At 41.5% G+C, this 13706-nt stretch overlaps 1 protein-coding gene across 1 annotated transcript in view; it reads left to right on the forward strand.

Moving 5' to 3' along the window:
- The first annotated feature begins 3658 nt into the window (after nt 1-3658).
- Nucleotides 3659-13706, forward strand: part of SWAP70 (switching B cell complex subunit SWAP70) — a 61189-nt gene continuing 51141 nt past the window's right edge. The window contains exon 1 of the mRNA XM_006203519.4: nt 3659-3855. Within this exon, the coding sequence (XP_006203581.1) occupies nt 3757-3855 (99 nt within the window). The 5' untranslated portion in view covers nt 3659-3756. The remainder of the gene's footprint in view (nt 3856-13706) is intronic.

Below are 13706 nucleotides of genomic sequence, written 5' to 3' on the forward strand. Positions count from 1 at the left end.
TTTTTACCACCTATAACCTTTGTCCAACTCTATTAGGTTGCTAGGGGTGTCATGATAAGGTACCAAAACTGGGTGGCTTAAACAACAGAAATTTATTGTCTCAAGGTTCTGGAGGCTAGAAATGCAATATCAAGCTACCAGAATGGTTGGTTCCTTCTAAGAGCTATGAGGAAGAATCTCTTCCATCCCTGTCTTCTAGCTTCTGGTTATTTGCTGGCAATTTCTGGTGTTTCCTGGCTTGAAGACCCATCATCCTGATTTCTGTCTTCATGTTCATATGTCATTCTCCTTGTGTGTTTGTGTCCAAATTTACTCTTTTTATAAGGACACCAGTCATATTGGATGAGGCCCCACCCTAATGACCTCATTTTAACTGGATTACCTCTATAAAAACTGTATCTCTAAATAAGATCACATTCTGAGGTACTGGGGATTAGAACTTGAACATATGAATTTTGGGGAGATGCACCAACCTTCAAGAACAATCTCTCACTGTCCTTCAAACCTTCCCTTGAGATCCTTTAAGCTTCTGCCATCCCCTGTCCAAAGCCAACAGCACATGTTTTTTGTTAGCAGTATCTAACTTCACCAGTGTCAGTATCAGTTAGAGCTGATCAGGGAAGCAGCATCACTAAAGAATACCAGATTTATCATAGGGATTAAATACAACACAGTTGCAGGAAAAGCTAGGGAAGAAAAAGTCTGGAAGGAGATGGCTGGATGATCCGAGGAAAGTCTAACCAGGGATCACAAAGGAAAGCTGGTGAAGAACTCTGTGGAAGACTGTAGCCTCTGCATCTGAAAGTGGGCCTGAAACTGACAAGTCATCAGGGAGAGCAGTCAGGAAGAGAAGCCGGACTGAATTGGGGACAGTGAAGACAAACTAGAATCCACAAGGATAACTGGAACCCACAAGGACAAAACAGAACCCCTAGGTATCCCTCACGGTGATGATGCAGGTGGTCTGCAGAAGAAGTTGATGCCTTTCGCACAGAACTACATGTGTGCCTTGCCCCTGAGGCTTGGAGAAGCTGAAATAGGAGATGTGGTCGGAGATGGAAGAGCTGGAGGCCAGTTGCTGCTCTGCACCAACAGTGTGCCAGCAGGTAACAAGTTTACAATCTGCAGTTGGTACTTGGCATCTTCAGGGCACAACAGCTGCTGCTTCACTTGCTCCTTCTGGGTGTTACACACATTTTGTCTTGTGACCAGTCCTATCCTGGAACCAGACTGGGAAGGGAAATCTGGGAAACTTAAATTTCAGTTTAGTTAAATTGACACAGTGCAAATCCACCACATGAGCCAAATATCAACAGTTGCCAGGTACCATGATGCTGTCTGTGTCTCATATGAACTAGTGCCTCATTTAAACGTCATAGGAATTTTGCAAGATAAATATTAGCATCCTCATTTTACATATGAAGAAATGAAGCCTCATATTTGCTCACAGAGAAGCAAATGGTCGAGCTGGGATTCTGTCCTACATCTGTGTGGTAGCCAGCTTCAAGATGGGGCTCCAGTGATTCTTGCCTACTGACATTTATGCTCTTTAGTAGTTCCCCTTCCCACCTTAAGTAGATCTGACCTGAGTAATCAGTTAAATATTGCAGAAATGATGATAAGTGACTTTTGAGGCAGGATCATAAAAGACATTGCAACTTCTACCTTCTCTTCCTTGAATCACTTGCTCTGGGAAAAGCCAGCTGACATGTTGTAAGGACACTCAAGTGGCCTGTGGGCAGATGCACATAGGGAGGAATTGAGGCCTTTTGCGAACAAGTCCATGTGGGTGAACCGTCCTGCAAGTAATTTCTACAGCACCTGCCTTGCCTCAGGTGACTGCAGTCCCATGTCCTGACCGAAACCTCTCAAGAGACCTCAAGCCAGAACTATATGGCTAAAGGGCTTCTAAATTCCGACCCCATAGAAAATATGAAGTGTTTATTATCGTTTTAAGCTGACAAATTTTTGGTTAATTGGTTAGGCAGCAATAGATAATTAATATAATCTGTTAGGTTCCAAAGCACAGCTCCTTCCATGACATTATTTTGCTTTTAATAATTTGTTCAGGTTGTGAGAAAGGGGATTGTGGAAGAAGTAGGAATTGGAAGTTCAGAATGTACTGGTCATATGACCCCCCCCCCAAGCTTTGAAATGTCTTTTTGGCACTTCCAGATACTGAGAGAGAAGGAGGAGTGTCATCTAGTGGTTAATCTGAATGTTGAAAATTAGGAGGGTTTCTTTTTTGTCACTACCCAGGAAAAGCTGAGTTGGTTTGAAGAAATGAGAGGTTAAATCATGTGCTCTGGCTGACCGGCACACTTGAGCTGGAGTTGAGGAATACCAATGATAGAAACTGGATTCTGGCAGGACAAGAAAAGTCCTGACAAATGGTGGAGCGGGCAGGGCCTCTAGGGCCCTCACAGTGAGACTGACAGTTCCCCTGCTTCTGCCCCTTCCCCTCAACTGGGCCATCCCTTCCTTTGGCTCACCAAGTTCCCTTTGGCCTCAAGCTCACTGAAGCAGCTCCTTACTTTTCTGCTCTTTCCGAATCCCCCTTCCTTATGATGCTCTTTTCCTTTTAATAAAGTGCATCTATTTGCATTTAGGAACATAAAAGAAGAAAGCAAAACCAAACTTCATGTGAGAACCATCTCCTTTTGAAAACTATTGGTATTTGTTTTTTCCTTCATATTGTGCCTAGTGACTTAATCAGATTGGCATCAGCCAGCAATAGTCATTATCCTAGGATGCAAGCACTAGGGAATGCCTCCAGGACGTCTGGAGCAACCATGCTCATTTCATACGTGGAGAATTTGAAGCCCAAAGAGCTCAAGTGACCATAGTTAGCAGATACTAAATGAATATCTCTACAACGAGGAGGACGCTCTTCTGGGCTTGGATAGGTTCTTTCAAATGGTCCACCCATTCTGATTAGTAAGATGGGTGGAGTGATTTGCTGGAGTCCTTCTGGGCCTTCTATTATGCAAGCACAGAAACACCAGAGAACAGCAGAATTACTCACATCAAACCCTGCCTAAATTGTGAACTGACCTTCAATAGCTGAGAGTTAGAAAAGAGACTGCCTGACCCTCTGACTTATACCTGATTCTTCCACCTTAAACCTCATCTCTGTGCCCCCCCGGAGTCCACTACACAGTAGGCAACAAGAAAAAAAGTTTGTGAAAGGAATGAGCCAACTTCCCTCTAGGCCTTTCCCTGCTTCCCCTTCCTCTCCCCACCCTCTGACACTAGAGACTGTGAGCATTTGAGACCGTGCCCGGGGACTTTTGGGGATCTTGTCTTGTATCCTCAGACAGTGACCACGTCCCCAGGGCAGGACCGGGGCTCCCTTCTTCACAGCGGGACGGCGGCTGGACCCGGGGAGTTCTGCTCACCCCGACTCTCATAGTTTTCCTCGGGATAGGGGCTCTTGTTTGGGGGGCATGCGAACACCGAAAATGGCCCGAGCTGGTCCGGGGAGCACTAGGGGCATGAGTGGTGGCCCTTGCCGTCCTACCCGGGAAAGAAGACCTGGCTTTCTCACCAGCAGGGAGTTGCAGACCACCCGACCCCGCGCTGCAGCCACGGAGAGAGCTTCCCAGCGGGCGCCCAGTGGGCGGGGCCTGGAGGGGGCGGGGCCTGCCGCGATCAGGTGACGGCGCAGCGGGCGGTGGCGATAGAGGTCGAGGGGTGTCAGACGCGCGGAGTAGCTGGTGGGGCCGTGGCGGCAGTCGGGATAGCAGGGCCGTGGCCATGGGGGGCTTGAAGGACGAGCTGCTTAAAGCCATCTGGCACGCCTTCACCGCGCTCGACCTGGACCACAGCGGCAAGGTCTCCAAGTCCCAGCTCAAGGTGGGCGCTCCCCTGTCCCGGCCCCCAACTCGGTCCTCCCCGGCGCGCGCTCAACTAATCACGGCTGGAAACGGACAGGCGGGCGGGGACCACAGGGAGTGGCGGGCCGGAATGCGGCGAGGCGGCCTGCTCAGGGATGGAGGGGCCAGAGACCCGGATTTGGCACTTTTTTTCCTCCCTCTTGCTTTCGGGACCGTGCGCTAGTCCTCTCAAGGCTCCGCATGAGCAAGGGACGGCGGGGGTGAGGGCTGTGAGGGGCGAGCCAGGCTCCCTGTTGGTGCTCGAGGCCCAGAAAGTTTCAGACTCGGAGAGGGCGGTGGGAAGCTCCCTTAGGAAACTTTTCAGGAGTTTCCTCCTTACTCTGGGAGAGAAAGGAACTTGCCCAAGGTGACTGTGCAGAGCCTTCTAAGGCGCACTCTCTGCACCGGGGCAGTCCTCAGAACGGCCAGCTGCACCCCAGGGAGCCAGACAGGCCTGAGAAGAGAGAAGTGCCCCAGAGCCCGGTCCCCAGAGGCCTCCTCCTTTGGGGTGCTTTGGCGGTGGGGCATGCTTTCCGACTAGTGAGGAAGACCTGGCGTCCTTAGGTCTGGAACGAGTCAAGGGTGTGCCTTGTCTCACAGGGACCTTAGTTCCGGGTGAGGAACTCTGATCTTTCTGGCACCCTGTAAAAGCAACTGCCTTTGCAGTCTTCATTGTGACTGCCAGAGACCCCGTCATTAAGTGAGACTATAAGGTATAAATAAAGAAATGCTTATAAATTGAGTAACCCCAAGCAGAGCAAGTGGCACTTAGCCAGGAGAAATTGGCCGGTTCTTGAAAGTGTGAAATACGGAAACAGACAAGAAGAGCCATTCATAGGCATTTTAAAATATACACATTTTGGATCTGAATGTCTGGTTTTCTTAGCCTCCTCTGAGAATGAATTTCTGAAGATTGAGTTTGCTTTGTATGTTTTGTGCATTAATCAGGAGGTTCTTATGACCAGTGGCTTTTATGACAGGAGGGCTTAGCATTCTGCCTGTCTTCCTTTTACCCTCCTCCTCTTTTTCTCATTCATAAAATCATAGTCTGGAAAGACCCATGGAGATCATCCACTTAATCTTTATTTGACTTTATTTTTAAAATTAACATACAGTACCATTGACTTTTTTAGTGGATGGTTCTATGAGTTTTAACATATACATCTGTATAACTAATACCAAAATCAAGGGTCCATCAGTTCCATCATTGCCAAAAGTTCCCTCGTGCTTCCCCCTCTTCCTCAACTGCTGACAATCAGTGAAATGTTCTGAATTGCAATAGTTTTGTTTTCTCCACAATGTCATAAAAAAAATGGAGCCTTACAGTATGGATCCTTTGACACTGGCATCTTTTACTCATCATAATGCCTTTGAGATTTATCCATGTTGTGTGTGTCAGTAATTCTTTTTAATGCTAAGTAATACTCCATTGTATAGATGTACCATAGTTATTCCATTCACCCTGGAAGAATATTTGTGTTATTTCCACTTTTGACTGATTATAAATAGAGCTTCATTTTACTCTTTACTGTTTTTACTTTTAATTTACCTATACCTTTATATTCAAAGTGAGTTTCTTGTAGATAACATGTAATTGGGTCTTATTTTTTTTAATCCATTGTGACCATCTATTTTTTAATTGGTGTGTTTAGATCAGTTACATTTAGTTATTGATATGGTTAGATTTAGTGCTACCATTGTACTACTTGGTTTCTGTTTGTTATTCTATTTTTTTTCTCTTTCAATTGATGGCAGAAACGAATTATTTTCTATTACTTTTGTTATGCAACATTCAAAATTGTCTTTGTGGCTGTTTATAGAAAAAGTGTCCAGAGAATACTTTACTGCAAGCTTGGCAGGAAGTATTAAATTCTGGTTCATGGCTTTCACCCACAAGATGTTGATAATACAAATGTGCAGTTGTATTTTATCTCTTTTGTCTGCTTAACTGAGAGATTTTGGGGTTGATTCCATTCTGTTCATCTTGCCAGTGCTTCTGAAATTGGAAATATTTAGAAGTTTCTATTTAGTTGTCTCCTTCTGGGAGTTCTGACCCTCAAGTTCAATGTTCATTGATCCATTGGCTAGGAGTAGAGTTTTTGCCTTTATTTGTTCATTTGTTCATTTGTTCATAAATAACTTTTTGTGTATAGTCTGTGTAAGGTACCATGCTAATTTCATAAAAAGATTAGTATTTTTACACTCTTAAGAGGTGATACCTCCTTGGAGGAAATATCATTTGATTGGCTTATTAAATAGCAGACTAAAAATTACATATCCAAAATGAGGTTAAAATTTGTCGCTTTGGAAAACTATATGGGCATTCTAAAATACTTTTGACACTTGTCTTATGGAATTACCTTCACAATTTTCGACACAGTGAATGGTGACAATTCATGTGTTAGATACTGTGCCTAATTCTAAGGGTGATACAGTAGTAAAGGTGAGGAAAAAAGAAATACATTTTTGCCTTCAAAGAGTTAAATTTTGGTAGTCAAACTAAAAGAATAGCAACCATTAGGGAAGTCTATCTCTTAATCTCTCTCTCTCTCTCTGTGTGTATATATAGAGATTATATTACTCAGACAATTACCCTAGCCTTAAAAAATGTAAGGTCTGGTGGTTGAGATAAGAAGTACAGAAATACTATTGGGTAGAAGATGTTGAATGTGATAGAAGATAAGAGGCCATGAGATTTTAGAGGAAGAGACCAGTACTTTTTACTGTTGTAATTACTTCATGAAAAAACTTGAAATGACCTCTGAAGAAAGCTAGGATATGATTATGTAGAAATGGGGGAGGATTAAACCCATTCTATTCATTTATTCATTCATTCTTCCTTTGAATGGATATTTGTTGACTGCTTTTATCTCTACAGGATCCCTGTGAACTATTGTAGGTGACAGGAATTAATCAGGTATTTATAGGGACTTCTGTGTAACTTATTTTGATTGGTGTGTAGCATATGAGTATGACGTGTATGTATAAGAAGGAGTTATTGCTAGTAATAAAGCTGTAGAATTAGACTGGGGTTAATGCATCAAGGGCTTTTTGAGTGCCAAGGTAGTTAAATAGATGCCATTGGATCTTTAAGTTTTCTGAGGACTGATGGGCCATGATCAGAATTGCACTTTAGGAAGTCACTTAGGTAGTGGGATATGTAGTGGATTGGAACAGATTGAGCAGATTAGAATTAGGAAACCATTGAAATAGCTCAGAGGAGAAGTAATGGAGGGCTGGACGTGGTGAGGATGAGCAAAGTAGTGGGGTGGGGATATGGAGCAAAGGGGAGTGATGGTGGAAGGAAGAGAAAGAAACTTCGCTGTCCACACACTTCAACCCATCATTGGGTGTGAAGAGAAATGGAAAGGACAAAGTCAGGAATCTCTCAAATTTCAACTAAGGATGTGGTTTTTAATAGAAATAGGAATGTTATGAAAAGAGTTGTCCTCTAGTCACAGTGATGTTTCCTTGTTAAAACAATTGGGCATGAGGTCATTACAGGTCAATATCTGATCTTCATCAAAGTACCTTCCCTTTCATGCCCTCCAAAAAACAGAGAAGCACCTCTGTCTCATTTTCCTGACCTTGATTTTTTCCCCTCTTCCTCCCACATTCCCTGTAATCTCCTTGGGCTTCTTCCTGGCAATCTGTTCACCCTCTCCAGGGGACCTCTGTCTCTTTGGCTCCAGTTGTGGCCTTTCTGGCTCCCCACCTGAGTTGCAGCTGGACAAGTCTTCACACCCACACTCAGTCGTGCACCCCCATACAAGTCATCAGCTATATTAGTTTAATTTGTAATTGGATTGTTAGACGGTATCTCATTTTTTCAGTTGTCATATGGATTTGCTGTGACTCTGTTTTTCAGGCTAGATAGAATACAGAGGGATACTGAACTAAGTTATTGTTTTAAGTTAAGCTTTTTCTAGTTGTGTTAAAATCTACTTTTTAGCTGCTGAAGTAGATAGCAATAAGCTAATGGTGGGGAAAGAGATCTTCAGAAACACGTTCTTTACTTGCTTTTAAACTTGGATTCATGAATAGTACTTCCTTAGGACGTACTGTATAGTTTGAGACTATATTCATTTTGAATGCAATTTTAGTATACTCTATGATAACTGATGAGAGATAAAAAGCTACTGAGATTTTGATGGAAACTTTTCATTATATCTATAGGAAGGTGCTATGTACATGCCATATAGGTGGCTGAGTGAATATCATTGAGCTTAATGTTAGAAATTTTTTCACCAGTATTTTCTTCGGTGAAAAAATTTTGTCTTTAATTTTTAATGAGGGACATTGGTGTGTGGATTCTATATTTTAGGAAACTTTATTAATATGCCATCTGAAACAAGTATTGTGGGGTAAATTTGCGAAAGTCTTAAGGGAAATAGGTATTGGGCATATCTGAAGGAGAGGCAAAAATTGTTTTCTTCTCTACTGATACTTAAAAATTATTTTCATATTATTTGGAATTTCAGTGGTCTTGCAGAAAGATACGAAATCTCCAGTGTTACTTAGAAATACATGCAATTCCAAGAAGGTGAAATGATGAAGCCTATCATTTAAACAGATGTACATCAAAAAGAAATTTTTAAAATAGTTCATATATACACATGGTATAAAATTCATAAAATTCAAAAGGGCATTTACACAAGGGAAAAGTAAGTTTCCTCCAAGCCCTGGCCCACACTAGTTACCTGCCCTGGAGGTAACCATTGTTCCTCATTTTATAAAAAATAAAAATGCACCTTAAAGTTAATGCTCTTATTATTATATTAAGTATTGTCTTCTTAAATATAGCAAAATCTACTGATATTTTTGCAGCCTCTGTTATAACTTTACAATTATGGTTGCAGTTTGAATTACATGTCAGTGCTGGAAATGTCTTGAAATGAACTTATTGGCTTCACTTTTATCCTGTTGTTTTTAGAAACACAGGTTTTATTTTGTTTTGTTTTAAATTGTACCCTTTTGAAGTAAAGAGCTTACAACTAGTGAGGATCTAAATAAAACATTTTGAGGAACAACATGAGTGGTTTGAATCTTTATTCATTTCTCAATGATAGATTTTCAACTAAATGTTTTTTACTTTTTGCACTTGCAGTTGGTTTGCATATCTTGTGAATAATGTCGTGTGTTCTGTTTTCATGTAGGCATTTAGCCTCAAAAATTTTTAACCTTGCTAGTTACAAAAGTAATTGAGCTAGGTCAGTGGTCTGTTGAAAATATGAAGGAAGCAAGTTGCAGTAAAAGGCTTTTATTGTTTGAAACACAATGTAAAAGATTTGGTCAATTCTTGTGAGCTTGGTATGTATAGTATTCCCTCCCTAATCTTTGGTGTTATGTTTCTGTTAGCCCTTGTGGTTAAAGTTATTTCTGTTCTAAAAGTCTAATTAAAAAAGCATGACTCATGAGTGAGCCTGTGAAAGTCTTTGTAAATATTTTTTATATTTCAGCAGAATACAACAGTAAAGACAACTCTCCAAATAAAGAGGATATAAGAGACATTTAAAAATCCTAAAATGATAATAATGGATTCTGGATCATTTCTTTTCCCATTTCTTACTTGCTAGAAACTTTTCAGTGAGGTGGCTTGGAAGGTTTTGGTTTTTTTTTAAATACATGTTAACTTTTGCTTTATTGAAGATAATATGCAATCTGTGAGGCACTTTGGTGTGTGGGGACTAACATCTTAATAGCCAGTGCATTTCTAATCTTATGACTCAGAGGCTCTTTACCTTCCTGGTCCCCATTTTGTATTTCCTTTGGGGTCTTACTGCAGTCCCAGAGGTACGTCGTAGCTGGAAGCTAGAGACAGAAGAGACTTTGAGTGACCTTTGCTCACTTACTCAGTTTGCCCTCAGAGAGTTGGTATTTCCCATCCCCCGCAACAGGAGGGTTATTATAATCCCCTCAGTGATTATTAACACTTTGGAACTGTAGGTACTCAGACTTGCTTCCTCATTCCCTCTTACATGTGTCCCTGGTCCCTTCCTGCAACATAGGCCTCAGGTAGGCCTTTGCCTCAGCTTCCTTTTATGTTCTCCAAGGCTTCATTTCATAAATCTGTTTTTCTGCTCTGCTTTCTGTGTTATTTGCTTTTTCTCATTCTACCTTTGGATTCCTTCTTTTTTTTTCCCCCCAATCTGTGTCTACTTCAACCTGCAGTTCTCAGCAATCAATTAATTGTTTAATTGTGAAAAAGTATTTGGGAGTAAATCTGCATATGATTGAATTTCGTATAAGGAGGTCTGACAATTTGGAAGAGATTTCTGAAATATTGGAAAAACTAATTTTTTCATCTTCAGACTCCTCTGTGCCTTCTCTACCTTTTGCTACTTTAGGAATCATTAGCTTTACAACCTCCAGGAGAGTGTTATATGTGGGCATGGAATACCAACCCGAAGTGACAGCAGTTAGGATGAAGGTTGTCCTGGTCAGATGGGCAGTGTTGAAGGTATAATATTTCATTGGATAGGCAGCTCTGGGAAGATGAAGCACTATCTGCCTTACCAGACAGCACATCCCCATCAGTCCTTTTAGTTCACAGGATGTTGGATGTCTCAGCCAGGTGCTGTTACACTGGAGTTGAGAGCATGAGCTGGTGGGCAGCTGACTCAACTCTCAGCTCTTCTTCAGTGGTGATTTGAGAAAATGTTGTTTGGTAATGGGACACTAGGTTGTTAGTCGATCGAACAAGGTTGGAATTCTGAAGTTCTTCACCTGGGTAACTTTGAGGAATTTGCTTTGCTTCTTGTATTTTAAGATTATCTGTTAAATGGGAATAAGACATTTTAACAACATACATGTTTGAATAGATGCAGGTCACAACCTGCATCTGTGTGACTATAGAACATTTACTAGCCACCTATTTCTTACCAAACACTGATGTTGAAAAAAATTGATCTACAAAACAGTACATAAATTTGAAGGTTTTAATCTGTACCTTTTGTTAGGGATGCTGGGGAAGTGAAAAATATACAACATTGTCCCTTACCTTAGTAAAGAAGATAATACATGAAATGACTACAACAAGATAACATGTAAGAAAGTTCTAGACAGTATGGGAAATGAGTGCCATAGGCCATGCTGTTGAGTACATTAGCTTTCAGCCACATTTGGCTATTGAGCATTGAAAAGTGGCTAGTCCAAATTGAGATGTGCTGTAAGTATAAAATATACACTAGATTTCAGAGACTTAGTACAAGAAAAGAATGCAAGAGATCTCTTTAAAATAATTTAAAAATATTGATTATATGTTGAAGTTAAGTATTTTGGATATATTAGTAAAATTAATTTTGCTCATTTCCCTTTACTTTTTAAAAATGTGGCTATTAAAAACTTAATACTATATGTAGTTTGCATTATATTTTTATTGGATGAAGCTGCTGTAGAAGTTTAAAGGAAATAGAGAAAAAGATGAAGACAGTTGTAGACCAGAAAAATTTCTTGGTGGAGATTGGAACATCAGCTGCTTCTGGAGGGAATGAGGCAGATCTTGTGAAGCAGAGTCACAGAAGATGGCAGGTAAGGTGGTGACAACTGTAGACAAGAGCAAGAGCCAAAACTTACTCTGGGTGGAAAAGAATTTTTGTTTTGAGGCATATTGGAAAATTAAGTTTTCAAGGGAGATGGTGTTACATTTTAGATGGTTTTGTTCTTGCACAGAATAGAATAGAACAAATACATTTTTTAATTGACTATGTTAGGACGAGTACTTTAGAACAGATCCTGTAAAGAGGGGGAGTTATTAAAACTTTTTGGGTAGATATTATGACAAAAGTAGAGTTTTAAGATTATTCTGATGATGTGGGTGTGACAGTCAGAGGTGAGAAGCTGGAGATGGGGAGACCAGTCAGTGGGGCTATTATGAAAATCACTGAGTGCTGGACTGGGATGGTGGCAGTGGGAATCAAACCTGATATGCTCCCTACCTTCATGGAGCAAATTGAAAATTCAAATTCATTGAGAAAAAGAAAGTACATGGCCCCAGAGAACACAGAGGAAGGGAACCTACCTAGCCTGTGGTGAGGATTGGAGGAGTCAGGTCAGAGAATGCTTCTAGAAGAATAGACATTTGTCACTGACCTTAAGGAATGTGTGAAACTCCTTTATAAGAACATCTGTGATAAAAGATTTGGACGCTAAATCCCTGGGAGGAACAAGAGGAAGTGTCGGGAGAGAGAGCACTGGTTAGGAGGTCAGGAGACTTGTTTGTGCTCTGTGATTTGTGTGGTCTGGGAAGTTCCTTCTCCTTGCTGGATTCATTTTCCTCATTTGCAAAATGTAGAGTAGCAGATGAGATCTTCGAGGCTTAGATTTCTAATTTAACTTGTTTTAGCTTAATGTGTTTACAATGGTCGTATCCTGGTGAGTATAATAACCACTCAGTATACAGCAGCTCTTTGTTAGGGTCTCAGAAGGGAGAGTGGGACCTGCTGCTGAGGGCAGGGAGTCCTGGTTGCCAGCCCCCACATTCTCTGTTTAGACGTAAGCCGGCAGACACTCACTCAGTGGAGAGAGGAATTGGCATTGGTGGGGCTGACTTAGATCTAGAAATAGGACAAAGTATAAGTTTAAAAAAGTACAAGAAGAGGAAAGTCTGTAATTTTGTTGTTAAGGGAATGGTGGTATCACAGTCAGAGTAGAAAACCTGTTTTGAGGGGAAAGGTGATGAATTCTCCTTTGGATGTTTTTGAATGTGAGGCACGTTGAGCATAGAAATCTTTAATCTTAGTTAGTGACATAAACCAGAGCTCAGCTGAGAGATCGAGACCAGAAAGCGATCTGAGAGTCATTAGAGAAGAAGTGACTCAATGTTGTCAGAATTAAAGCATTTTTTAAGGAGAGAAAAAGGGGAAAGAACTCAGGGCTAAAAATTGGGTTTTGGAAAATGTCCAGATTGAGAGAATGAAGGGTAAGGGAGGTGACCCCATCAAGATACTCTACTTTGCAGCAGAGCAAAGTAGAGTAAGTTCTTTGTAGAATTTAGAAAACAGCATGCCACAGGACCAAAAACGTCTTAGGAAGGGATGATCCAGACTGTCAAGGGCCAGAGACTTGGCAGAGTGACTTGTTTAGGAGGTATCTGTCCCAGATTGGGTTCTCCAGGAAGCAGATGCTGAGACAGAGCTGGGAGTGCAGGAGGGTTCTTGGGGCAAAACACTTATTGGGGGGAAGAAAAGGGAGAGGCAGCAGGATTGGGAAAAGGAGCAGTCGAGCCATGATGTGAACTTGACAAAATTGGGAGCTCTGGAGCAAAGATGGCCTGTGAGAGGACGCCCGCTTTGGGAGAAAGGGTCCCATCACCTTGCTCAGTCATTGACTGAGGTGGACTCTGAAGTTGCTAATAGCTGGAGGCGCTCAGCTAACCACACTCCTTGTAGCTGGGCAGCAGTTTCTTTCTTGAGTGGTACAGCTCTGTGTCTGCCACAAAATTTTTTTGAAAAGGTAATTTCATGAGATTGATAGGGATAGAAAGTAGCCATGTTATAGTGACCAGAGGGGGACAGAGTGGTCCGAAGATGGGGCAGCAGATTTGTGATCTTCGTCATCACTTGGGTGTACACCGTGGCTTCAGGTCTCCTCTTGAAGAGTGTACTAAATTCAAGTACCTTATTTCTCTCTTTTCTCTCTCATACACTTGTTGATTCCTGTGGAGTCCTTTCCTCAAAAATCTTTGCTGGAATTTTGAGGAACTGGACTGCTTTACTGGATCTCAGATCAGGTGAGTTAATGTCTGCTAGTTCTGGTGGTGTGAGTAACTAATGGAGGCATTGTTTCTTTTCTTTAAAAATGCTCCGAGTTAGAGATTCCAATTAAACAAAC

This window comes from Vicugna pacos, chromosome 10, assembly GCF_048564905.1.
Source record: "Vicugna pacos chromosome 10, VicPac4, whole genome shotgun sequence".
Classification (NCBI taxonomy): Eukaryota; Metazoa; Chordata; class Mammalia; order Artiodactyla; family Camelidae; genus Vicugna; species Vicugna pacos.